At 42.6% G+C, this 24434-nt stretch overlaps 1 protein-coding gene across 1 annotated transcript in view; it reads right to left on the bottom strand.

The window, feature by feature from the left end:
- Positions 1-3930: 3930 nt before the first annotated feature.
- The window catches only part of PALM2 (paralemmin 2), a 134389-nt gene continuing 113885 nt past the window's right edge, over positions 3931-24434 (bottom strand). The window contains exons 4-7 of the mRNA XM_012638553.1: positions 19995-20109; positions 19106-19127; positions 14759-14860; positions 3931-4670 (exon numbers count right to left, since the gene is read on the bottom strand). Of these exons, the coding sequence (XP_012494007.1) occupies positions 3931-4670; positions 14759-14860; positions 19106-19127; positions 19995-20109 (979 nt within the window). The remainder of the gene's footprint in view (positions 4671-14758; positions 14861-19105; positions 19128-19994; positions 20110-24434) is intronic.

Raw genomic sequence — 24434 nt, 5'->3', positions numbered from 1 at the left:
GGCCTATTAAGTGAGTTAAACTCTCCAGTGTGTCCAGTGATGAACAGAGACTACTGACCTTCCAGATTTTAAGTAAACAAACCAAAAATTCCTCAGTGCATATTCTGTCTATGTTCATCTGTGCTTTAAATTGACAGAGTTAATACTTAACTTAAAAAGGAAGACCTGATATAGTAGTTAGATTTTTGCCTTTATCACCATATTCCCTCCCTCCTTTTTTCCTACCCATGGGTTCACTGGTATTTAGTAAATGCTAATTTTCAAGAGTGTCTTTTAAAATCTGTAGGAAGTGAAGAGAAATAAGCTATTTTCATACTTGGGCTCAACGTTTTACTCCAGAGATGATATTGCATCTCTAGGGAACTCTATAGATACAATTTCCCACCTTTTACAAAAACTTGACCCTAACCAAAATAAAATATTCAACTTGCATACGTAGGAAAAAACACATTATCACCAGGGAGTAAAATGGAATAGGTGGAAATTTAAAGCACATACATGTCTATTAACATTTCAGAAAGGAATCACGAATTAATAGAATTTGAGTTTCCTAAAAGCTTTTTAATAATTTTAAGATTGTGCAGAAGGCTTAAGGAAACCTGTTTTGGGTTTAGCCAGAAGGGAATTCCTTAGTACCTCTTCATCAATATTAAGTGACATCACTGAACAGTGTCAAATAACTTTTTGAGGGAATTATTTTTTGCTTACACAAGGAAAATAATTATGGGTTAAAGAGGTACAAGGGAAAAAAATTCCCCTTAATTTGTCTTATTGCACAGAAAAAGAAAGAAAAAAAAACCCAAAGATACAGAAGTCTTCAAGATTTTTCAGGATATGTAGGGTTAAACTTTATCATTTTATCCATTAAAGAATCTTCAACTAAAGGCCATTGAAAATCTATTTAGAAACAAATGAAATATTGCTCCTTTCCCTTTTTCTACCCATTCTATTTAAAACGGAACTGATTATATGATTTTACAGGAAAGCCCACCTAATCATTAGCTCAAAAAAGATCATGGCTTTGCAGCTTCAGTACTGATTCTTGAGTCTGGTTATATAACCAGATACCCTGCATTTTTGAAGGGTGTGATACCATACATAATAAAGTTTTTACATAGAGATGCCAATAGCAGCAGGAAAGGCAGACTATTCACAATCACAACTCTGTTTACATTTTCATCATGAAGGTTAAGTACATGCTGCTGTAGGGAGATTACAGGTCTCATCCCATAAAAGCATTAGCTGAGCCTGAATCCCCCATCATGACAGGAAAATGAGGGGACATATTCAAATAGATATGCCATATTCAAACAAGCCTTCGTTTACTGTGGCCACAAATAATCTTAATAAAGACAACACATCTTACTTTAAAGACTATTCAATGATATGCTTTAATCATAAAAGTATATATATAGAGAATCCTAATTCATATAATTTGCTAATCACTATTCCCTAAAATGATAATAACTGGTGAATGAGAGTGTGGAATATCATTGATCTTTTCGCTCTTATGTGTGGTGTTGTGGTGAGAGGTGCAGATCATTTTCTTCATGAGTAAGTAGTTCACTTATGGAAGGGTAGGTCATTTCAGGGAATTATTCATCGAGGAAGATTGATTCTGTTTATCAAACAGCAAGCTCAAGGGTTCTATCTTCTACCATTCCACTGCCTAACCGTGCTTTTAAAAACTCAGTTTGACTACTTAATCTCCAAGTGAGTAAAAAAGATAAGCTATGGTAAACTTTTAGATTGTTTGTTTCTTTCCTAAATAAATCATTCAAATAATAGATTGTCCAAAACATTGAAATTATTTTCTCCTTCTATGTAAATAGGTTTATCTGCATGTCATTTTCTTTAATGTTTAAATGATGCTCAAACGACTGTGTACTGAGGAAAATGGAGCTGAAAGTAGTAGTGAGATTTATAGACATCAAAACCAGGTTTCTAGATAATAGAGCAGTTTTATGCATTTGCAGCAGCTTTGGCGAACCTGAGATTTTGAGATAATTCCATTCAAAACCAAGCCATGGATGGAATCATCTTAAAAACTAGAATTTAGTTCCTTAATTTTTCCCTTCTGTAACTTTTTTTGTTTACATATTGGCAATAAAACGACTCACTGTTTGCTCGTTAAAATGTAATTATTTGAGAAAAATTAACTTTGAAAAGTAAAAAGTGGCATTTTTCCCTTTCCAATTGGAACAAATATAATTTCAAGTCAAGAAATTAAAAAATAATAATAGATTTAACACTGAGCAAGCTAAATAGGTCAAATTTAATAGGTTCTGTAATAAAACTCTCTCAAGACTACCTTATTATTTTTCTCATCTACTTTCCACAGGAGTTAGACTTGAAGTAGTATATTATATTATATGTTTTTTGAAAATATATTCTACAGGAACATAGACAATTTTGTGAATGATTTGCAACAATGCTATGAACATTTGGGCAAATAACTTAAAGTTAAGATATCTCTTATTAAAATCAGTTAACATGTTATATCTTTATTTCATCACTATATTATTTTTTTTTTACTAGATTGCTTCCCTTTGGTTTTACTATACATGTGGCTATTTGCTTTGGGGTGGGGGGAGTGCCAAGAACGAATTTCAAGAACTATTCATTATGTTCTAGATAAAAAATATTCTTTGATGTTCTGGAATCTCCAGAAGTTTAAAAACAATGCTTTGAAAAGCTTACCTATGTGCCACTCAATCGGTATTTGTTAACATTGAGATGACAGGTCTTTCTTAATCTTTTACGATTTTTCACATTTTAAAGTTTTTTTTCTTTTAAGAGTGGATAAACTTTCATGTTGAAGTTACCTGAACACATTCTCTTTCTCATGGGGACAGAAAGAAAAGAGTACAGCTGCAAGGCTCTGTAATCAACCGGGCACGAGAGATGAACAGTTAATGTGTTACAGCACCATCTATGATGATGTGGGAGCGTCGTAGCAACCACTGTAGGTCAGAAAAACTGTTTTAGAAATATGGTCACTGCAGAGATACTTCTCAAAATGATCCCCTCAGATTAACATGATCAGGAAATATCCATGAAAAAAGAAACAATATAAAAATTTACATTTTTCTTTTTTGAAGAATAGAAACAAAGCTCATGGATTCGCCTAAGTTTGAAGATCAATCACTACTGATGCTTAAAACGATATTTGTTTCATGTCCTTAGAAATTTCAAAACGGTGCTTCTTATATAAAGGGTTCATCAGGTAAGCCATAGAAAGAGAGACAGGCTGATGAGCAGGTTATGGAATCAGTCCCTACATTTCAGCTGTGACAAGCTCTGGGTTCTTTCACATCAACTTCATTCCAGTTTTAACAGAAGGAAAGCCATAAATGCACAATACTGTAATCTGGAAGCTTATGTAAGGCAGCAAAAAGCATCACCCTAGATCGGACAGACTAAGTAAGGTTGACTTTTGGCTATACTAGCAACCGGCTAGAGCCAACAGCATTTTGCCACACAAGATATAAAAACAAAAATCCACCGCAAGGGAGGCAAGTGAGAAATCAGGGACGTGGTGGTGTGCGACTACATCACAGGACACACTACAAAATGAAACCCCCGGTGCCAATAGGTTCAACTGCAGTCAAGTGAATTAAGGCTACGATATCACTGGCAGATATGAAGAGTCCATTCCAATTGAGCAGTAAGGAATCGATTCACTCTTGAAGACACAAGGAAAGGTTTAGAGGAAAAGCAAGTTCTTGGAAAGAATGAAGCACACACATGCACGTTGTCTCTCAGGTGAGGAAAAGGAAAAAAAAATGAGAGAGATCAAAGCAATCCAACTGCAAGGCAAGGCAGGTGTTTGCTTCCAGTTCACAGTATTGCAGTTAGTGGTACAGTGAGGTCTACGTAAGTGGTGGAGAGTACAGAGGCTGCCCAGGAGAAAAGGGAAGAAAGAAGTGGTCACATGACAACACAGCACTGACAGCGCTTTTTCTTTTGGGTACCTGGGGCTGGCTCTGTGGCCAGGCTCTCTTCCTTCCCTTCTGGGGATGAGGGCTCTGTGGTGTCTGAGATCAGCCTCCCGGACACGAGCTCAGCCGCGTTCCCGTCAATAGTGGAGACGTCCGTCACTGTCTTCTCCCTCAAGGACTTCTCATCGTCTTCATCAATGAGGACCAATTCAGCCTTGATGGTTTCATCGTAACCTAGCACCTTTTTAGTCTCCTCTTCATCCTCGATATTTTGGTAGCCCATAAAAATCATGGTGACTGGCTGGTCCAAGTTTGCCTCTGGCCCTGCAGCGCTGGGGGCTTGGGTCTGCTGCCCTGGGTTCCCAGAAGAACGATCTTTCCTAGACTTATGTACCATTTCTAACTTGGCTTCCTTGCAGAGCATGTGTTCCTTGGGATGACTGAAGCTCCCATCTGCAATCACAGTCCTTTCTGACACGTGCCCTCCTCCTAAACATGATTGTCCAGCCTTCTGAATAAGCTCTTCTACATCCTTTGCGCTTAATTTGTGCACTCCATTTTCTACTATGGTGCCTCCAGAGTGCACCTCATACACTACTTTGGTACCATCATCATAGACTTTGACTCCTTTCTGATGGACCCCCTCTGGGCCAGTGGTAGATGTAGAGAGAATCTTGGTCTCTCCTGTTTGTTTGTCTTTCTCCACATTAATTTCCATGGCGTACACAGCTTGAATGAAAACAAGAGAAAGGAAGTGCATGTTACAACAAAAAAAGCCAGTGAATGGTTAATTGCCAAACAGACAAAAAAAAAAGGTTTGTGCCCTTTCTATTCTAACCGCCAAGCATCTTGAGTGTTAGAGTGAGGTGCACACTGTGAACAGAGGTGGTTATATCTGTATTTTAATACAACAGCCTAATGCACTGGCAAGACAGATACACATGGTACTCATACTTTTAAGGAATATCTGCTAAAATAAGACCACAAGAGACTTTAGATCTTGTGTAAAGAATTTCAGGGAGGCTGGCAACATGCAAATTAACCTTGATTGATGGTTTCCTAGGCTAAGAGACGATTTTGAAGCCCTTGGTTAAAACGTGTCCCAATTCGAAAAGCTTACATTTTTTAAAACTCTTTCATCAAGAGTCCTGTTTTTTCTACATTTCCTTTTACTGTTAATGAAGAATATGCAAAGGTTTTTCGCAGGTGGGACATGGCTATCCTCCATTGTACTATAAAATGGGATATTTGCAAAAGTTGAAAAGGTGTGAGATCATTTCTATCATGTGCTCTGTGAGTACTTCAGTCACTGAACTAGGTTTCTAAAACAAGAACTAGGAAAAGAACAAGACAGAAGTAGCATTGTCCTAGGACACTAGGATTTGAGAATGGTGATCACAGAAGGCCTCTTTCTTCTTCCATGCACAATGTGCCACATCTTTGTCATTCTGCCCCATCCTTTCCCATCTGTCGCCTTCTTTCTGTTCCACTGCCACTACTCAATGTGAGACACTCATTTCCTCTTTCCTAGATCGCTGGAAGAGCTTCCTACCTGGTCTTCCTGCCCCAGTCCCATCCCTTCCAATTCATCCCAAATCCTGCTACCAGTCTGGTGTCCTTCAGGACCAGCTCTTTCCTGGCCTACAGACTCTTGTGACACTTCATACTTTCAAGTCTGTCACCCCACAGGCTCCTGTGAAGCACACATTCTGGATGGGATTTCTGCCTCTGTGGGCACCAGGCCTATAGAGCTGATGGGCTCCACATCCACCCAGATGATCCATGAACAAATCGAACTCAGCACCTTCCAAATGGTCTCCATCTTCTTCTCTCAAAACTCTTCCACAGTCTTGGTGTTGAATAACACCAGCACCCTACCTAATCTCTCAAGCCGGAAGCCTCAGAATCACACCTGATTGGTCCTTTTTCCCTAATTTCTCACAGCCACACAATCACTGAGAGTAACTAACTCTACCTCGGATATACCCCACCCATCTCCTCACCACCATCTCTGTCCCCACGGCCTAACGCAGGCCCTCTTCTACTTTCTGCACAACAGCCTTGTTTCCAAGTTCACCTGACACTCCTCTCTCCTCACTCTAGTCCAGAGGACTGCACATTGATGCCTGTTTCTGTATGGCCAGAGGAGCTAATAACGGTTTTGAGAAAAAACAAAGAACAACAGAGACCATCTGTGGTCCACAAAATCTAAAATATTTACAATCTGGCCATTTCTAGGAAGTTTGCTGACCCCTGCCCCGCCTGTGCTCCATCCTGCCCAAAGAGTTACCTTATTCGTAAACCCTTTGTTGGTTCTCTGCGTCTATACAGGACAAACACCAAACTTCCTAGTTTGGCATGTAGTTCCCTTCAGAATCTGTCCACAACTTTCCTTTCTAGCTTTGTCTCAAGGCCCCTCTTGTTCTCCATGCACTGTGGTCATAACAAACTTCGCACTGTTCCCAGGACACTCAACTTCCTCCCACAACTGCTATCCTTCTGCCTAGATGCCTTTCATCCCTTCTCCACCTGCAGACTCCTAGAGACTTGGCCCACGTGTCTGCATATCATTTCCTTGAGTCCCTAACTCTTCCTGAATAAATACCACCTCCCTAATCTGTGTTAAGACGAACCAAACTACCTTTTCAACCATGTGTTCTTATTGCTACTTTTCCCTTTAGCACAACCAAGTATAACATTCTCCCAAACCTAAATATTTCCTGCTTTTGTTAAGATTCCTTTTTCCTGAAATGTCCTTCTTTTGAGTTTCTACACGTCCAAGTATGACTCATTCGTCAATGCCAAGGCCAAGTGCCCCTTCTTCCATAAGCTTTCTCTGATCCTCCCACCTCTAAGTCATCCCTGTCTTCTTAAGATCCTCTGAACACTTTTGCTAAACTTCTCTAAAGACACTTTACAATTTCTACTCAGTAGTATAATTATTTGTGGGAATGTATTATCAGCTTCATAGATTTTCAGGCTCCTTGAGGGTTAGTTTTTTGGCCAACATCTATCTATGACTCCCCCTCCCTGCCAGCACCTACCTTAGGGCCTTTTGCATAGTAGGTACCTGATGTAAATATCTGTGAAACAAATGCTAATAATGAAAAGTCTGATTCGGTTGTCTTAATTTAGTCACAAATAATTTGTATAATATGACACCAGTGAAAAAGTACATACAGTAATTAATGTTTGAACTGGTTTGAACAAACAGTAATGATATTGTTCCACCTGTTTGTGTAATAAAATACAGTCTGTTCATGGTTAACACTCAACTAAAAGGACTATGAAGCAAAATCCAATGTTTTATTTTCATCATATCCATTTGGAAAGTGTCACTTGTTCAGCATAAAGATCTTGAGTTTCCTCAAATGAGACAATGGGAGGCCAACCAATATTTGTCATAGAGGTACAGGGGCTCACACACAATGACTGTGATAGCAAACGAAATATTTATCTCAGTTATTTCCTGATTACTCACAAAATGTGCCATCAGAAAAACAGAATAGGCATTTAAAGTTTTAAGAAGAATAGGCATGTATTCCAAAAGACTGTTCTTGAAATGTTACACTTATATTAAAAAGCACAGTTTTGGGTTAAAATATTATATCCTATTACTATTAACACACTCATGGGACATACTTATAAATAAGGAAAGTAATAATGATTGTCAGTTTGTAGGTACAATATCTAATTATCCCCCAAAGATCCGATAATATGTGAACAAAATGACACATTGACCTGCAATCAATACAGAGTAGAAAATAAAATATTTCTATTTTTATATCTATATGTGGTAAGATACACATTATTAACATGGGAACGTTTAGAGATGTCTAGCTCCCTCTTCCCACCAATGAGAATGCCATCACTGTTGGTCCAGTTTTCCATTCTCCACCATCCTAACCCCAGCCTCATTTTGTCTTTGCCTGTTCCTAGAACCAAGACTGGACCAAGAAAGGAGGGATGATGATAAGTTCTTTGCTAGAAAGGTTAAGTAGATCCCCACCATAAAGAAATGAGAAAGAAGGAGTTTAGTGTGAGAGAGAGTAAAAACTGTGAGATATGGATAGAGAGGGAGCATTTCATGGTGGTAAACGATACTTTGGAGAGAATAATACGTGGATGAAAGAAAAGGGAAAATGAGAAGCACTGCTTGCTGAGTGGAGATATGATTTGGGTCCCTTTTAATATCCTTCAGGAGAGATAAATAACGTATAGGATATTTTTTTAACAGTGGTCTGTGATTTTAAGCTGTATTTCTTTAAACATGACATGGCTATGAGACTGAACCACATGTGACATGGTTTCATTACGGTTATACATTTATGTTTACATTTGCATGTTATACACGATTCTTTCAATATTTCTAGAATATGAGCACAGAACATTTTAAGCATTTTTAACACGTTTATAATGAAATAAACTTTGATATATTATGCCATAAAATGTAACATTCATATGTATTTTTTCACAGATGAAACATAAGGCTTCAAAGGAACCACAAATTTCTAGCAGGTTCCTTAAGGGTGTGATCCCACATTACTTTCTGCACCCACTCTCTTCTCTAGTAAGGGGCACACAGGTGAACACTGTGAGAAGCTCTGGTTTAAACCAAAGGCAATATTTAGTCTTTAGTGACACACATATGAGAATGTTGTTTAGGCATTCAGAAAACCACGCAGGAGGTTTGCCTTCATGTGTTCTTTATGAGTAACTTACAAGAACTATTTTCCTTCGTTTCTCAGCCAATAATACTCCAAACTGTGAACTAGGGTGGATATGAACCAATGGGGAATTAAGACTTACATTTTAAATTCAACATTTTGTTTTTGATGCACACCATTGTAACTCCTCTCCTTCCCCTGCTTCCAAGCAGTTTACAGCAAGGCCTCTCACTCCTAGGACGCCTTCATCTCTAACCACAAACATGACTCTCTAAATCGCCTTGTCTTCTCTCCAGCTTCGCACGCCAGAGGTTCACTGCCACCTGTGCAGTGATGAGGTCAGGAGGGCTTGGTGCTTTTGTTCACCTTATGAAAAAAATAATGAGCAGGAAGTGCTGTTGAGGGGAGGGGGCTTTCCGGGGTGCCCTGAAAGATCTTGAAAGAGTGCTGTGGACATAAAGAGCAATATTTGAAGAAAAGCTCTCTGATGGACCCAGGGAAGGAAGACAGAGATAGACAGTTCAGTGGAAGTGTCACGGATGGGCTAGCTGATATCTGGAAGCAGGTTTCTGTTAAATTACGTATTTAATTATTGATTTCCAAACATTCTATACTGATGGCAATAAGATTAGATTATATAAAGCATTTTTGCTGCTCCTGAATAACATGTGCATCTTATTAATAAGGAGCCGACATGGCTAGTTTCTTCAAAGGGATACAAATGAATGACTGCATGGATGCTGGGATTTGAGGCCTCTGTGTTTGGTTTCCTTGGTTCTTCCTCCCACCCCCAACTTCCACAGTTCTTTCATCAGCAGGAAAACCCCTCGAAGGAACAGAGACACTTCAGTGGGGGTTGACATTTCCTGTCTCTAGGATCTGACGACACCCAAGTGTGGAGGGGAGTGTGAGGCATGTAGGGAAGATGCCTACCTAAAAACCAAGGTGAGGGGTTCAGGGAGAGAAGCTTCCATGGCCCGGGGCTCTGCAGGGCCCAAGGAGATGGCTTTGAGGAGCAGAGAAGGCTTGGTTGCGGTTTCAACTTATTCCCCTGGCTCTATACACTGTCTTGCTTGCTGCCTGCTGCCTTCACCACTGGCAGAGAGAACGCAACTGTAAGGGCTGTCAGGAGCCTAGAGGAGAGGGGACATGAGCATCTGATATAAGTAAGGGGGTGGGCAGTTGACACGATTCCATTTTGGAATCAGTCCAAGAACCTACAAAACAAGACTGCATTCTGGGAGGATGGAAAGTTCAATAATTGTTAAATCTCATGACTCAGGCTCTCCCAGCTCGCTTTCTTGGACTCACTGTGATTGCCTGGGGAGGGACAAGGATGAGGGGCCACATGTCAAGTGTAAGGACTGCACACCCACCTGTCATTACTCGGTGAGATGGGAGGTACAGGGGGAGGGAGAAAGACAGTGGATCTGAATGCCTGTCGAGATCACTGGGCCTCACTTTTCTCATCTGTGCAATGAAAGGCATGTGGCTTTGGCATTTTCTGCTGCTGTGAACAGCCTGCATGGTTCCCGAGTCACTGATGTGTGAAACACAGTAGGAGGGCAGTGGCCAGTCAGATCACGACTGTCACCCATCACGGGAAGTTCAGCTAGGGTCATTCCAGCATAATGAACATCCAGTAGCTGGGGCATCGCACGTGGCACATGCTAGCACATGCGTGACTCACTGAATGAACAGACACACGTGCAGTCTTGTCCCTTCAAGCAAATGATTATGCATACACCTTCTCTTGAGGTTGAAAATGTAAAATTGACTATTATGATGTCAACAACAAAAATGAGGGAATTAATTCAGAGTTGATTCTCCCTCTCATTCCAGAGAGCAATCGCTAACTTCCAAACTACAGTTAAATAGAACAAATAAGTTCTAGTGTTCCACAGAACAAGAGGGTGACTATAGTTAACAATAATTCAGCATGTATTTCAAAATAGCTAGAAGATTTGGAATGTTCCCAACATAAAGAAATGATGCATGTTTGAGGTAAGGGGTATCTGATTACCCTGTTTTGATCATTACACATTATATTCATGTATCAAAATATCACATGTACTCTATAAATATGGACAATTATGTATCAATAAAAATTATTTGTAAAAACCCCCAAAAACAGAGATCAAAAATTTCTTTACCCAAGACACCTTAGTATTAATAAAAATAAGTCAGCAAGGGTGTGATGTTGACAGATAACAAAAGCAAAAGCCTATTTCTCATATCTGATTTTGCTTCTATCTTTTTGGTCCAGAAAGCTAGTTTTCAGTCTGAAAGGTGCCAGAAAGAACATTACCGAGAAGAAAGTGAAGCCCAGATGAGTGGAGAAGATTGGGAAATGGTAAAGCGCTCAGAGAAATAAATACTCTTGGTGTTTTGGGCCCAGGGTCTCAGTTCCCTTATGGCTGAATTTGTCTCAAGAATGTTGTACGCCAAAAAAAGCTGCTGGAGGCAGACGCTTGAAGTTCTGATTTTCAAAAACGAGAAGAAAGGGATTCTAAACTACATAGAAGGAGGTGGGCATCGTGGCTAGCTAAATTCTAAGGTTAATTTTCAAAGAGCAGAGACCACCAAGAGCCAGACTGGGTTTTCAGGCAGAAACTAGATAGATTAATCTCACGTTCCTTTTCATTCAAGGTCTCTAGAAAGATTAGGCAAATTGCATTTGAAAGCATCCAGTGTATCTGGATTGTCACCAAGTCCCTTATACTCCTGTGGGCAAGACAGAAACATGTGCCCTAGTGTTAGGACAATTGCTGGAACTTGTTAGTGGTTGAATGCTCGTGCCCCTTAACTGCCGATTTAGGGTTACCGGGGGCGGAGAGGTCCCTAATGGTGTGCTACAGGCCTCTGACTTTGGTTCTAACATGTAACGTTTTTATTAGTGAAATGAGGAAAAATAATGCAAGACTGTTTTCCAGATTTGAGGTGGCACTGACCTGAGAGGAAAAGCGAGACAATGAAGTACCACAGTCATGAGCTATAAAGACCCCAACAATAGAGAAGAGAATTTTCTACTTTCAAAACTGTTAAACTCTGGATTCAAATGAACTCTGACGCAGAAGTACAATATGTAAACACAAGGACAGGAGAGCTGCTGGGTCTGAATGGGAGGCAACACCAGAGCCCTGACGGTCAAATCCCATGACATCATTTGCCTCCCACCTTCCTGCCGTGGTTCCTCTGGTGACTCCGTGAAACCCCCAACATTCATGTGAAATCTAACAGGAAGATATTTCACAGTCGTAGCAAAATACAAAGGGCAGGAAGGCTCATTCTTATTTTTGTTTCTTGAGATTAAGAAATAAAAGAATTGCATAGGTCCTTCTCTGTGTGAGCAGGTGACGCAGGAAGTGCATAATCAGGAGGGACAGACCGCACATTTCAACTGGAACAACTCTGAAATGCCGACTCTACCGGATAAAGGGAATGAGGCCGGGCAGTGGCACATGTGAAATGACTCTGAGGCTTTACTTTAGAAGCTGAAAGGCCACGATGCCCACAGCCACGTGGTCTGTGGCATCGTGCTCTATTTTGGGGGTGAACAGCCTACCCCAGAGTGTACAGGGAAGCTCTGAGCACTTCATTTCAAGAAGACTAGAGACAAGGTGAGGAGTGTTCAGAGGGGAGGGACAGGGATGTCACAGGGTGTCTCAAAGCATCTCATCATCTCAGGATCAGCAGAAGAGACCAGGGCTGGGGGCAAATAGGGGATTCAGAGTGAGGATCTGGGAAAGTTGGGAAATGACAGTCATTTTCTAATGCTTGAGAGGAAAACAGAACTTAGATTTGTCCCGAGTAGCTCCAGGGGGCAGGATAAAGACCAACAGGTAGAAGATGAAGGCAAAGAAATAACAGCTCCATCAGAGGAAGAATTTCCCAATAGTCAGAACCACCTAGTGACAGAGTGGGCTGTTTGGAGGGAGATTAAGTTCTGATCACGCTGGTGTGACCGTGATTCGAGGACCTCTTCGCAGGGCTGCTGTGGCAGGAAGTCAGTGTTTGGATAAGGGATTGGAATAGATGCCCCCTAACTCTGAAAAGCAATGATTCTAATTAAATTTCTATTTAGACAGAGTCCTAAACCCAAATTAAAAAAAAAATCCAAAATATTTATCATAATACTCAATAATGACAGGTGACATTTGTAAAAATGGCTCTGAGGTTATGCAAATTTCCAAAAAGATATTCCAAAAGCAAGACAAATTGTATCTAGGAGAATTCTAGTGACAAGTGCCGTTGGTTGGTATGTTACACATGCTCTGTGTAGTCACTGTTAACAATAATTGATAACAAATCTGAACACCCCATTCCAAAAACAGCCTGGACAAAGAAGTTGACCACGTCAAATGTGTTTCCTTCCACACCTCTGCTTATAAGTAGTCCCATAGTAATGGCATTTATGCAAATTAATTCTTAACTAATAAACAAAGTACATGTAAACTTCATTTGAAAAATATTCTGATCACAATATACTTAAAATGCATTTGCTCTTTGGATCATCATGTTTTTGCAGTATCTTCAAATGTGAAGGATGCTAGGTGGTTGTAGTATGTGTATTCCTACTTACACAGCATTGTAGTCACATTAATGTATTACTCTTGAAATTGACACTGTTTGACTACCATGCCGCTCAACTTCTTTTTCTATTTCTTAAAATTAGTGCTCATACACTGCCCCTACCCTCTCCATGAGCTGATCCATTCACTGGCTCATATTCCATGTTCTTGGTGGTGCAGGAACTTGTGGAGAGGAGCTGGGAAGCTGTCTGCCCACAGCTACCAGGAACCATCAACACCCAAGTCTCTGATAACAAGCAGGAGAGTATGTGACTTTTAAAAACTTGTTACCCAAGGTGATCTCCGAAGTGCACCTCAGAGCACTTGAAAGAGTCCAAAGTTTAGGTGACGCCAGTGATTTTTTTGAAGCATAACCACAGGCTGCAGGTTCCAGTTCATCCATCCTGTCACTGTCCAGGAGTACGCGGAACTGGCCTGGGTCTGACCAGGCACCACCAATGGTCCCGTCCAGCCCTAGAACTCTGTGAGTCTGTACATAAAAGTAATATGCTAAGACGTTTTCAGAGATGGCCAGTAGATATAGAAACTAGCCAGTGGACAAGACAACTATGTCAATACTCACTTGCCTTTTTATTTTACTTCTACGTTAAAATAAGGAGGGATTATTTGCTTCATAAAATACTCAGATTGGCCTATATAAAATATTTTCTCTGGCTTAAACATCCAGGATTGTTTTATTGTATAAAATGTGTCATCATGTAATTTACTATAAACATAAACTTACGTAAAAGATGAAAGCAAAATCTGATACTCATATTTGAATTCACCTATATTGTCACTAACTATGCAACTTTGGGCAATTCATGCTTTCATTTAACCCCCAGCCCTTGGCACATTTCTGCGTAGAGGAAAAGGGTTGGTGCAGAGAGTTATTGTTCACATCCTCCTGATTTCTGAGGCACATCTGCATTAAGCAGACCAAGCACGGCTCTCTATATACTCCACACTCAGAAATGTATTATTTTATAAAATCCCTAATTGTGAGAAACATTAGCAAGAAACATATGTTCTTTAAATTGCCACTTTTTCCTCCAAATACACCAAAGTAACTAAGAAATAACTCTAGAAATGAGAAGACTTGGGAATATATATTTATAATATATAAACAGCTCAATTCCCAAAGGCTTCCAGAAATATACTCATATGTTTTGAAAATATTTCCCACCCAGCTTCCATCATAGCTCTTTTGATTTGTGTAACTCAAATGAGGAAAATAAATCAATGAGGAAAATAAAAATCCCTAGAGGCAGAGTATACATTAACTCTGAGAATAAAGGCAGATATAAAGTCCACGAATGCAAAAGAAAGACTCCCTCAAAGTTGAAGGTGAAACGCCCTATGATTTCCTCAAAACTCCCTCCCATTGGGTCCTCAGTTACCCACCAGAGGCCAGAGCCTGCCTTGTGTAGCTGCTGTCAAGGTTGCATCTGAGGCAGGGCTGAAGGAGAGGTCCTCTCTGTAAGGACAGCAGGGCACTCATCTCATTAACAAAGCTCAGAGAAATGCCAGCCCCTTGGACAGTCCTGGTGTCAACACCAAAAAGCTCCCCAGGACTTACCAGCCGCTCTGCTGGTCCCGTCCTGCCCAGGTGATGGTTCTGCTGTTGGTGAACAGAGGATTGGCAGGTCGGGTAGCTGGGAGGAAATGTAATTTACTGCATCTGGTAGCAGAGAACAGGGAATACAATTAGGCACAGTGTTGGGAGGCCCAATGGGTTGACTGCCGAGACAGCAGCTTGTCTGCCCTACATAATGGACCGCTGAGGCGGCCACTGAACAGGAGGATCAGAGTGAACAAAGACAAGCATTTGCCCGGTGACTGGTATTCAGCAGAGTAGCTGAGGTAGGAGGGATCCCAGCCAGAGAGCTCAAGCCCCAGAACTGCTCTGTGTATTAGAAAGTCATCGGAAAGCTCTAGATTCCAGGAGGACAATGAGTCCTGGCTGGGGGGAGGTGAGGGGAAGAGTCAGAGATGGGCCCCATGAGAGCCATTATCAATTTGGTGGGACTGCCTAGTACGGGATGTCAAACTAGAAGTGTGCGTTAAACAGTCCTGAAAAATAGATTCGTTCCCCAAACTGGAAATAGAGTTTTATGCGCCCAATTCTTAGGAGGTTCATTCCCTGAACTGGGAACATAACTTTATGTGCCTGATTCATCCAGAAGACCAATTTTATATGCATTAAAACAAATAAACAAACAACTCTAGAATTTATCCCATGATTTCACGACTTCAGGCTGGTGTTTCAAGCTGAGATTCCAAATGACAACACCTAGTGAACTTGCCATTAGCTCAGCTGCAGGACATGTTGCTGTGCAAACATGTCCTTCTGCTTTGCTTGACAAGCCTACTTAGGGAGATGACACCTTGGAGGGTGTGAGCATTAGCAGGCATGCCAAGGTATCAGAGGCGAGGGGGAAACCACTGGGGTGAGGCAAGAAGAATCTGGGTATCCCCCAGAGAGAAGAGGGAAAGTGAAAGCAGGAAGAGACTAGAAAGCTGGGCTCCATGGGATATGATTTCTCCCATGTGTCAAGACCATGTTGCAGAATCCCAGAATGTCCATCACTCATCAATGATCACATCTAACCACTTGTTTGGATACACCTCCACTGAATATCCCGCAGTCACCCCAAACTCAACAAGTCTAAGATGGACCTTGCTCACCCACTGATTCCTCAGTACTCTATCTTGGCTCACTGGCACCAAAATTTACCCGGGATCCTCGGCGGTGCCGTCAACTCCTCCCGCTCCTGGTATCTGATCAGTCCTGGAACCTCTGCCCCCTCCAGCGTTTCTTATACCCGTCTCCTCCTCTGTATCCCCATCGGCACTGCCTCAGTTGTGGCAGGTTTCTTTTTAATTTTTTGCTGGGGAGGAATCTGAACAGACACTGGACTAGGATTAGTTCAATTCTACACCAGCTAGTCCCTCTGCTGACTCATGTGCGAATCTGCACAATCCAGAATGTATCGATACCAGATCATTATGTTCTCAGGGCAAAGGTGGAGTTTCTCTAAGAGAATGGATTTTTCCATATCAACCATCTGGGGAGAAGGGACAGGAAATGAGGATTAGGCAGGCAAGCCTTAGGCTGGAGTGAGGCTATGCAGTATCAGAGTAAACAAAGTTGCCTTCTCTCTGTGGGGCCTCATGTGTGCTGAAGCTTGGATCCTGGGAAGGGCAGACGAGGTTGAAGGCCCTCTCACCGCAAGGAAGGAAGTTGAGCCTTTGAGATGATAGTGGGCTGGGAGAATGGCCATGAAGCCTGCAGGGATCTCTGCCCACCCCCCCCACCGCCGCCCAGAGACAGGTCTGGATTTGAGCCAGTGGCTCTCAGTATAGCCACATGTCTGAAGTCGCACATTATTCTCTACGTTGAACTGTGCTTCCATTATTCCTGAACTTAGGTCACAGACTTTTCTCTGCTTCTGCTGTGGGGAGTTGTGTCTGTTTCCAAAACCAGCACCAGGCAGGACCAGAAAGAGCAGCAGCTGGAGGTCAGCTGGTCCTGAGGGGGTGTGGGCAGATTGGTGACAGTGGCCCATGAAATGAATGAAGCAGCAATCTGGGACTAGAGGGACAGTTTGGGAGAGAAGACCAGAGTAGACTTGCAGTATGTCTGAGTTTCACTGAAGACTTCCAGAAATGTGTGAAAGGGGATCTCAGTAAATCTGACTTTCTGCATTCAAAACAAGATGGAGGCTCAACCCATTAAGGCCAAGTGAGATTTCACAGACTGGTCACATGTGCATCCAGTACATTTTATGTGATATGTAGAGTTTCTAGGGCATCTTTGCATACTAAAAGTTTTAGCAGTGGAAATAAAAGCCACTCACAGATAGGGGATTCTGCATCTGAAAGAGCATCTAATTCCTAGGGCTTATGTCTCAGCCTCCTCCAGGAGACAGCTCCCTGACAGGTGGGAGTGGGTGATGGAGTTACCTTTGCCCAGTGTTCACTGGTTATAAGCTTGAAGGCTGCAGCTCTTGGAGGACTGGGGCTACATGGCTTCTATTAAGAGATAAGGGAGTGGAGGATGGACACGAGGAGGAGAAGAGCCCCCTCAATATATCACTAAGTCCTAAACCCTAAGGTCAGGCAGCCAGGAAGTGTCTGATAGACCAGCACAGGAGTAATAAGCAGGGCCTCCAAACCTTCGATGGGAAACATTTCTTTCGATGGCCTCAATCAGTAAACTGCCCTCTTCCTGCCAAAGTCAGAGTGGTCTATCTCTATTTCTTCACTGCCAGAGAAGGTCAGAGTGGTCACTTACAGAGGAGAGGTTCAGGGTGAAAATGAAAGACATGGTGGTGAGAATTTATGACATGGCTTCATTTTTGCTTGTAAAGAAGTCACAGACTATATACATCCCCACTACCCATGCAGCCTTCTCAGGGACATAACATGCAGACTCCTTTTCTTCCCTAATTATCAGAGAGAAATCTAGAGAAGTTCCTGATTTGAGAAGGGAACAGAAAAAAGAAGCGAGAGCATAAAAGGGCAACGTGCACGCATCAGGTTTTTGGGTGTCGATATCCCAAACCCCATCCCTGCCTGACATTTACTGCACTATTGCTGGTCATGTGAAATGTCTCAGGTCTTCCTGAGCACCAGGGAGACCTGCTATCCTCTCCATGCTGCACCCTCAATTCCCCAAGGCCACCTCCTCAGTCCTTGCCCAACCTCCAAAGCACAGAACAAGTGCCCTGATTTGGTCACTCCCAGAAAGTTCCTAGTACTGTTTTGGTCCTCTCCTCATGGAGTCACTGCTGGCTTGGCCCTGACTTGTCCCTGCCTACATGCACTCAGAACATGCAGTTTAATTTAGTACCTTCCCAAAGATCACCCAGGGAGCCCAAATCCAGATCTCCTGCCTTTCTCTTGCTGGGAAAAGAAAAAAAATCACAATATCTTTTCTGCCAAAGTCAGAACTATCCTTAGTGAAAATGTCTTTGGCTAATCCAGAAAAGCACATCACACATCTCTGCATTTTTAAACTCCCCTCCCCATATTTTTTCAAATGACACTGAGAAAACACTCTGATGTCAACTCATTCTGGCTCCTAATCATCTTCCTAGTCTAGAGGCTGATCTTGTAAGAACCAGGCAAGCAGAGGGCAGCCAGCCCTTCCCACAAGTTCCTGCATTGTACAGCAAGTACAGCTGAGGAACCAGTGCAAGCAGGCTTCATGGGTTTGCAGCCGAGGTCAGGGAGCAAGATCAAGGGTGAGAAGTGCACCTTCCAAGTTCACCCCCCACAATCCAGGCAAGGAGAAGAGAGGACAAGGGCAAGGTAGAGAAAGAGAGAAGGAGAAAGACCTGCTCCTGCCAGGATGGGACAGGAAGCGAGGGCCCTGCTCCCCGTTTCATGTGCTCTCAGCCAACTACCCCAGACAAGAAGGGAAGTTCTGTCCAGCCCTGTTTCCCTGGAAGGCTGGAGAAACTGTAGTTTTCTGATTCAAAAAAGAAAGAAAAGAAAAAAACAGAGGCCTTAGAAAGATTTCCTAAACACCAAATGCTGACCTTCTGACATGGGTCGCGACCTAGGGACCTAACCACCAAGACAAAAGGGTTCATTCCTGCAAGGGACCTGGCCCTGTGTTGGAATTCTTCTTTGCTGAGCACCTTTTAAGAGGGGCTCAAACAGTGAACCTTTGGGACCTAATGGGAAGGAGAAGAGCCAGGCTAATTTTGCAAACGAGTCAAGAAACAGGTCTTGGAAAATAGAAGCAGAGAAGACTTGCAATGTGGACCGCCTCAGTGCCCTGCAAACAGCACTACTTCGTATTCTGATGCCTTTACAAATCAACACATCACGTCTCCTGGGGAGCCCGTGTTAGTGAAACCCCCTAAGCTGACCAGGATAAAAACACTGCTCTACAGTCAGGGCAGAGAGCACTTACCTCCATCCGTATTGGAGAAGCCCTGTGGAAACAAAAGCAGGGCAGAGCGTTACTGCACGTGTGGGGAGATCATCTGCAGTCACTTAACCAGCCTTTCCCCCAGGCCGGGCCCAGAATCTGACTGTGCCGGGCAAACCCAACGCTCTCTTTCCTTTTGGAAAACTTGTTTTTGGGGAATCCCAAAATCTAAAGGAAGGGTTTACCGTTCTCCCAATAGAGTTTTATTTTAATTACCTAGCAAATATCCTCAGTTGTGTTCAAGAAGTGATATCAGAAAATCTCATCTTAAATCGGTTTCATTAGGTTGCTTTTCTGTCACTGACAGGTAGTGAGGGAACAGGCGTCACAAAACGGGGGGGGAGGTTCTGAGATGTCCAGAACCTACCTGCTCTATGGACCCTCTACTCTTCGCTACGCGACACCATCTGCTTTTATACACAGTAACATTTCTTGTAATTACACTCTCGGTATTTGGAATTCATAACCATTTCATATGGTATCGCGTCTGGCCTTTTTATACAAAGGAAAGACTCAGACGGCAAAGTATAATTAAAGCCACAGAGAACGTGTTTAATCTGCTTAATAGAAATTGGTTTTAGACTTCTGGGTCCAGTAGGAGAAGACTTTTTGGGCAGCAGGCAGGTGGGGGCAATCTAATAACGCTTCTCTAGGTGTCCCGGCAGGCCAGGTGGTCCCACACCTGAAGACAGGCCACGCTCAGCTTGAGGACAACACCTGGTCCTCACGCACCTGCCCCTTATCTCACAGAGTCCCTGGCTCAGCCTTCTCCTCATCAATACCTGCTGGCCTGCTCTCCAGCTCGCACCGTTCTGCTAGGGCTTACTTCCCCACGGACATAATTTAGAGAAATCACATTTGTGTTCTTCACCTTCTGAAAGTCCTTGAAGGATTTTTCTGTCTCCTTTAGTTTCTCTAGGATGATTTGCTCTTTGGCAGATATCTGGGACTCTTCGCTTTCTAGCATTTGTATTTCCTGCTCCAGCCTGGAAAACACACAAACAGAGGACAAGTTACTTTATTGTCCTGCTATCCCCGGGCAAGAGAGCAGCTCCTTCCTGCTGGGCGATTTGTGCCTTCCTGGCAGCCTCCGTTTTACATGACGCCGAGGAGCCAGGCCAAGCCTTTACATCACAGAGACTCCTGCGTTTCCAGCTCTGCACTGGGCAGAGCTACCGCCACGGGTTCACAGCCACCACTTTGCAGTATGCGGTGACATCTCCCCTCCAACCCTATTCATGTGCACCCACCTCCTGTTTGGAGGTAGATTATTCTTACATAGCACGTGACATAGTATCTGAGGGAAAATAGCTCCATATTCTCCCAGAATAACGGCTCTTCCCTCAGGTTGGCCAAAAGGTAAAGTGCCATTGTTGCTCAAAGGAAATAGGTCACCAAGAAAAGGCAGGTGGCCAGTGCCCTTGGGAGCCTGCTGTCCCCTCCCTCAGTGACCTGGCTTCTACTGCCTAAAAGAGGGGAAACTAAGGAGACAGATGCAACTGCCCCTATCCTTCTGAAATGTTCCTCAGTTTTCACAGCCATCCTATGTATTTTCTGAAAGGGAAATTTCAGCACTGCCAGGAGACTCTGGGAATAGTCCAGAACAGCAGCTATAGCTACGATTTGGGGGAAGTCTCCTTCAGTGAGTTGATAGTAATAGCCGTTAGCTTTTATTGAGCACTTATTCTGTCTGTGCCAGGAACTGAGCTAAGAAGTCACATGGATTATTTTATTCAAACCTTCCAATGACCCTGTGAGTAGGGAATCCCATTTTACAGATGCCGTCATCAAGGTTAGGTAACTAGTTTACTGTTGCTGAGCCTTGAAGCAGGGATTCATGCCAGGAGGTCTAACTCTGGACTCTGCCCCTATCCATTGTGCCAAACGCTCACTGCGTGGGTTCTACAGCATTTCCCACATTCCCCACCTTGTTAAATCTTGCATAATGTTGGCATACTAGGGCAGCACTGTCATGCAGCAATGTCTTGGAGAAATAGGTGTTTCCCTGGTAAAAGACTCCACTGCCATGCCTCTTGAATTATTTGGTCTGAATTTGTTTATTCATTCAATCGCTCATTCATTCATTTTTGCTCTTGGTCTCTTTCCCCTCCATCATGCTGGAAGCTTTGCTGCTGAATCTGTTCCTGCCTATATACTAATCCCCTCTCTCGCCCCGCTCCCTTTCCATCTTTTAATCTGCTTTTGGGAACTGGTTAACCAAGTCTGTTAGAGTCTTAGGAGTTCAGAGTGAGGTCGTCTGAGAAGAAAGGAACACCAAGACATAGGCATGGATTTATTTAGGGATGCACTGTGCCCCTAGGAGGCCTTTTCTCCTCCCTTCCTGGGTGTCAGGAAAATGACCTCTGCAGGGGTGAGACGTTGCTGCAATTACTCTGAGCTATGAGGACAAGCCCTATATCCAAAGGTACCGCCTCCAAATGAACACAGCTTCACATATATTTACCATTTCGCTCAGGGTAAAAGTGGAAGTCTTACACCTTCTAAAGCCCTATAGTAACTGACCTTCACTCTTACCAACAAGTCTATTTCACTTTATGCTTTAGTCCACAGAGAGCTACTCTTATTTGACCATAGGTACCCTGTGTTTTTCCCTCTTCCAGGAAACTTATCTCAAACCCTTAACCATTTTTGAGTTCTCAGCTTGGATGCCCCATGCCATGAGGCTTTCACAGATTTCACAGTCAGGAAATAACATCACCCTCTTCTGAACATTTCTTAGCATGTGATTTTGGTCTATCAGACATCGTCCCAAGTCTGCTATATGTTAGAGCAGTGGTTCTCAGCCTAGATGATTTAGCCTCCCTCCTCCCCTGCAAGGGATATTTGACAAAGTCTAGAGATATTTTGGTTGTCCATAACTCAAAGGCGGGTGAGACTAGTATTACTGGCATCTAGTGGGTAGAGGCCAGGGTTGCTGCTGAACATCCTGCAATGCACAGGACAGCCCCACAACAAAGAATTATCTGGCCCCGAATAGTAACGTAAATTATTAATTTCCTCTACTAGATTGCAAATTCCTCAGCAGGAGGGCGCAAATGCTCAATACACCTATGCCGAATAAATTAAAAAAAGCTGAACCAAGTTGCACAAAAGTGTGGCTCAGCCATGATAAGACCTTCAGAATTTTGGAGACCAGGGTAAATTCTTCAGCATGCTTTGACTTGAGAGGCTGTGTGTGGGCTAAGATGCAAACAGAATCTACAGGAGAGGGGCCAAGCAATGTAGACATATGAAAATAGAGATATAAAACTTATTTGCTGTCCAAATACCCACCAAAATCTTCTACACACATCTTTGTAAATTATTTTGGTGGGTTTCGAGCAGATTTTATTTAAATTTCAAAGGACAGAGTACTTCAGCAGATATTTAGGATCTGCGGTAGATTTTATTATTCTCAAAAACATTCTCTCCCTTCTTCCTTTACCACCATGGGAAGGGTATAGACTTCCCTGACCCAGTGATGTGGATCTTGACCATGTGACCTGCTTTGGTCAATGAGACATCAGCAGATAAGACACAAACAGAGGCTTAGAAAGTGCATGCCCAGTTGAGCTCATCCTTTTGTACCTTTGCCAGAGCCAAGAGAAGAGCTTCTCTGGGCACCTGTGGTCCTTCAGCCTGGGCCTCAGAAAGAACACACACGCATGCCCTGTCGGAGCCGTGCCTGAAATTACAACCACTCAGCGGAGCCCAGCCTACATCAGCAAATGCCCAGACTACTCACAAAAGTGTGAGCAAGAACAAATGACTTTTGGTTTAAGCCACTGAGTTTGAGGGAGTATGTTATATACCTTTATTGTAGTGATAATTAACTAATACAGGTCAAATATATATATGTGTGTGCATTTTATAATATATGTATATATACCCTAATTATATATGTATAACCCAATAATTATATTTTCTAATTATATAATATATGTTTATATATCCCAATAGTACCTTTTACTTGAAGGTAAAAGATTAGAAAAACATAACCTACCCTCTCTTCCATTCTACTAATCCTCAGAGAAATCTGGAAGGAAGTAGGGTACTCCTTCGTAAGGACCAAGACTGAGAAAACAGAAGAATATCACTGGCAGTTGTCTCTGGGTAATGGAACTATAGGTGATTTTAATTTTGTTTTTACAATTTTCAATATTTTCCCAATTAAAAAATTAATTTATTACTTCTCTAACCAGAATAAAAACAATAAATTGCCTTTTCTAAATACCTCCTGAAGCCTAGTGCTGAGAAGGCAGCATCTCACAGGCCATCATATAAGAGAGAGGCCAGGGCCTCAGCTTTTCATGTGTCAAGGGTTAAAAGAGACACACGGGAACACCTATTTAAATTCAAAGCCAACATTTATTGAGCTTGTTTGGCTGGACTCAGAGCTAGGCACTACAGAAGATTCTACAATAAACAAGATCCAGTTAAAAATGGCTGACTAAAAAAAAAAAAAAAAATGGCTGCCTCTGAGGAACTCAATTCTTCGGTGAAGCAGCCCAAAGTGGTTAAGAATTCTCTGTGACCTGATGCCCACCGGCTGGCCTGCCTCCATAGCCTGCCCAGGCCCTATGGGTTTCAGGGCTCTCAGCTATATAGTTCAGGTGCTAAAGATTTGGGTCATGATACTGCGTAACTGAGAAGGAACAGAGAGAGAGAGGAGAGAGGGAGAGAGAGACAGAGAGAGAGAGAGAGAGAGAGAGAGAAAAGCAACGAAACTAAACCTTTGCGATAACAACTGAGTTTCACCCCAAAGGGAATGAAGGAAGGAAATGGAGAGTTTATGTAAGTCTAAGCAAGTCAGGTCCAAGTAGCAGATTTTTCTACAAATGCACATGTGGCCTTAAGCCAGGTTCTGAGGGTGCTGGGCAGCCCAGGCTGCTGTCTTTCTCAGGTAAACCTGAGTCCTGGAACTCAGGAGCTTCCGGAGAAACAGTGTCATGGGGTTAACAACAGTCATCCCAGCCGGGCTAGAAATACCACTGTTTTGTAGTTTCATGACTGAAATCTAATGCAGCCTTCTCTGGAGGAGCCCAACAGATATTGCTGTGCTAAAAATAAAGAATGGGCAGGAAGTGTAATTTATACACAAGGTTAATCGAGGCTCTCTAGGCTGTGACAGGTGCACACAACAGCCTCTGACCCGGCTTGCTCAGTTCCTTTTGAGCAAAAAGCAAACTGCAATAAGCCGTAAGGAAAGATGACACACTGCAGCTGTGTGGGTTTAATTTACTGGTGGTGAGGTTGCACCCATGGCCAAATGGTCTTACAAAATCTGCCTGATCCCAACAGACCATCCTCA

The sequence above is a fragment of the Propithecus coquereli genome, unplaced genomic scaffold (genome assembly GCF_000956105.1).
Source record: "Propithecus coquereli isolate 6110/MARCELLA unplaced genomic scaffold, Pcoq_1.0 Scaffold130, whole genome shotgun sequence".
In the NCBI taxonomy this organism is placed as follows: Eukaryota; Metazoa; Chordata; class Mammalia; order Primates; family Indriidae; genus Propithecus; species Propithecus coquereli.
Note: the sequence above shows the minus strand (reverse complement) of the source record. Positions and strands in the feature narration are given on the sequence as shown.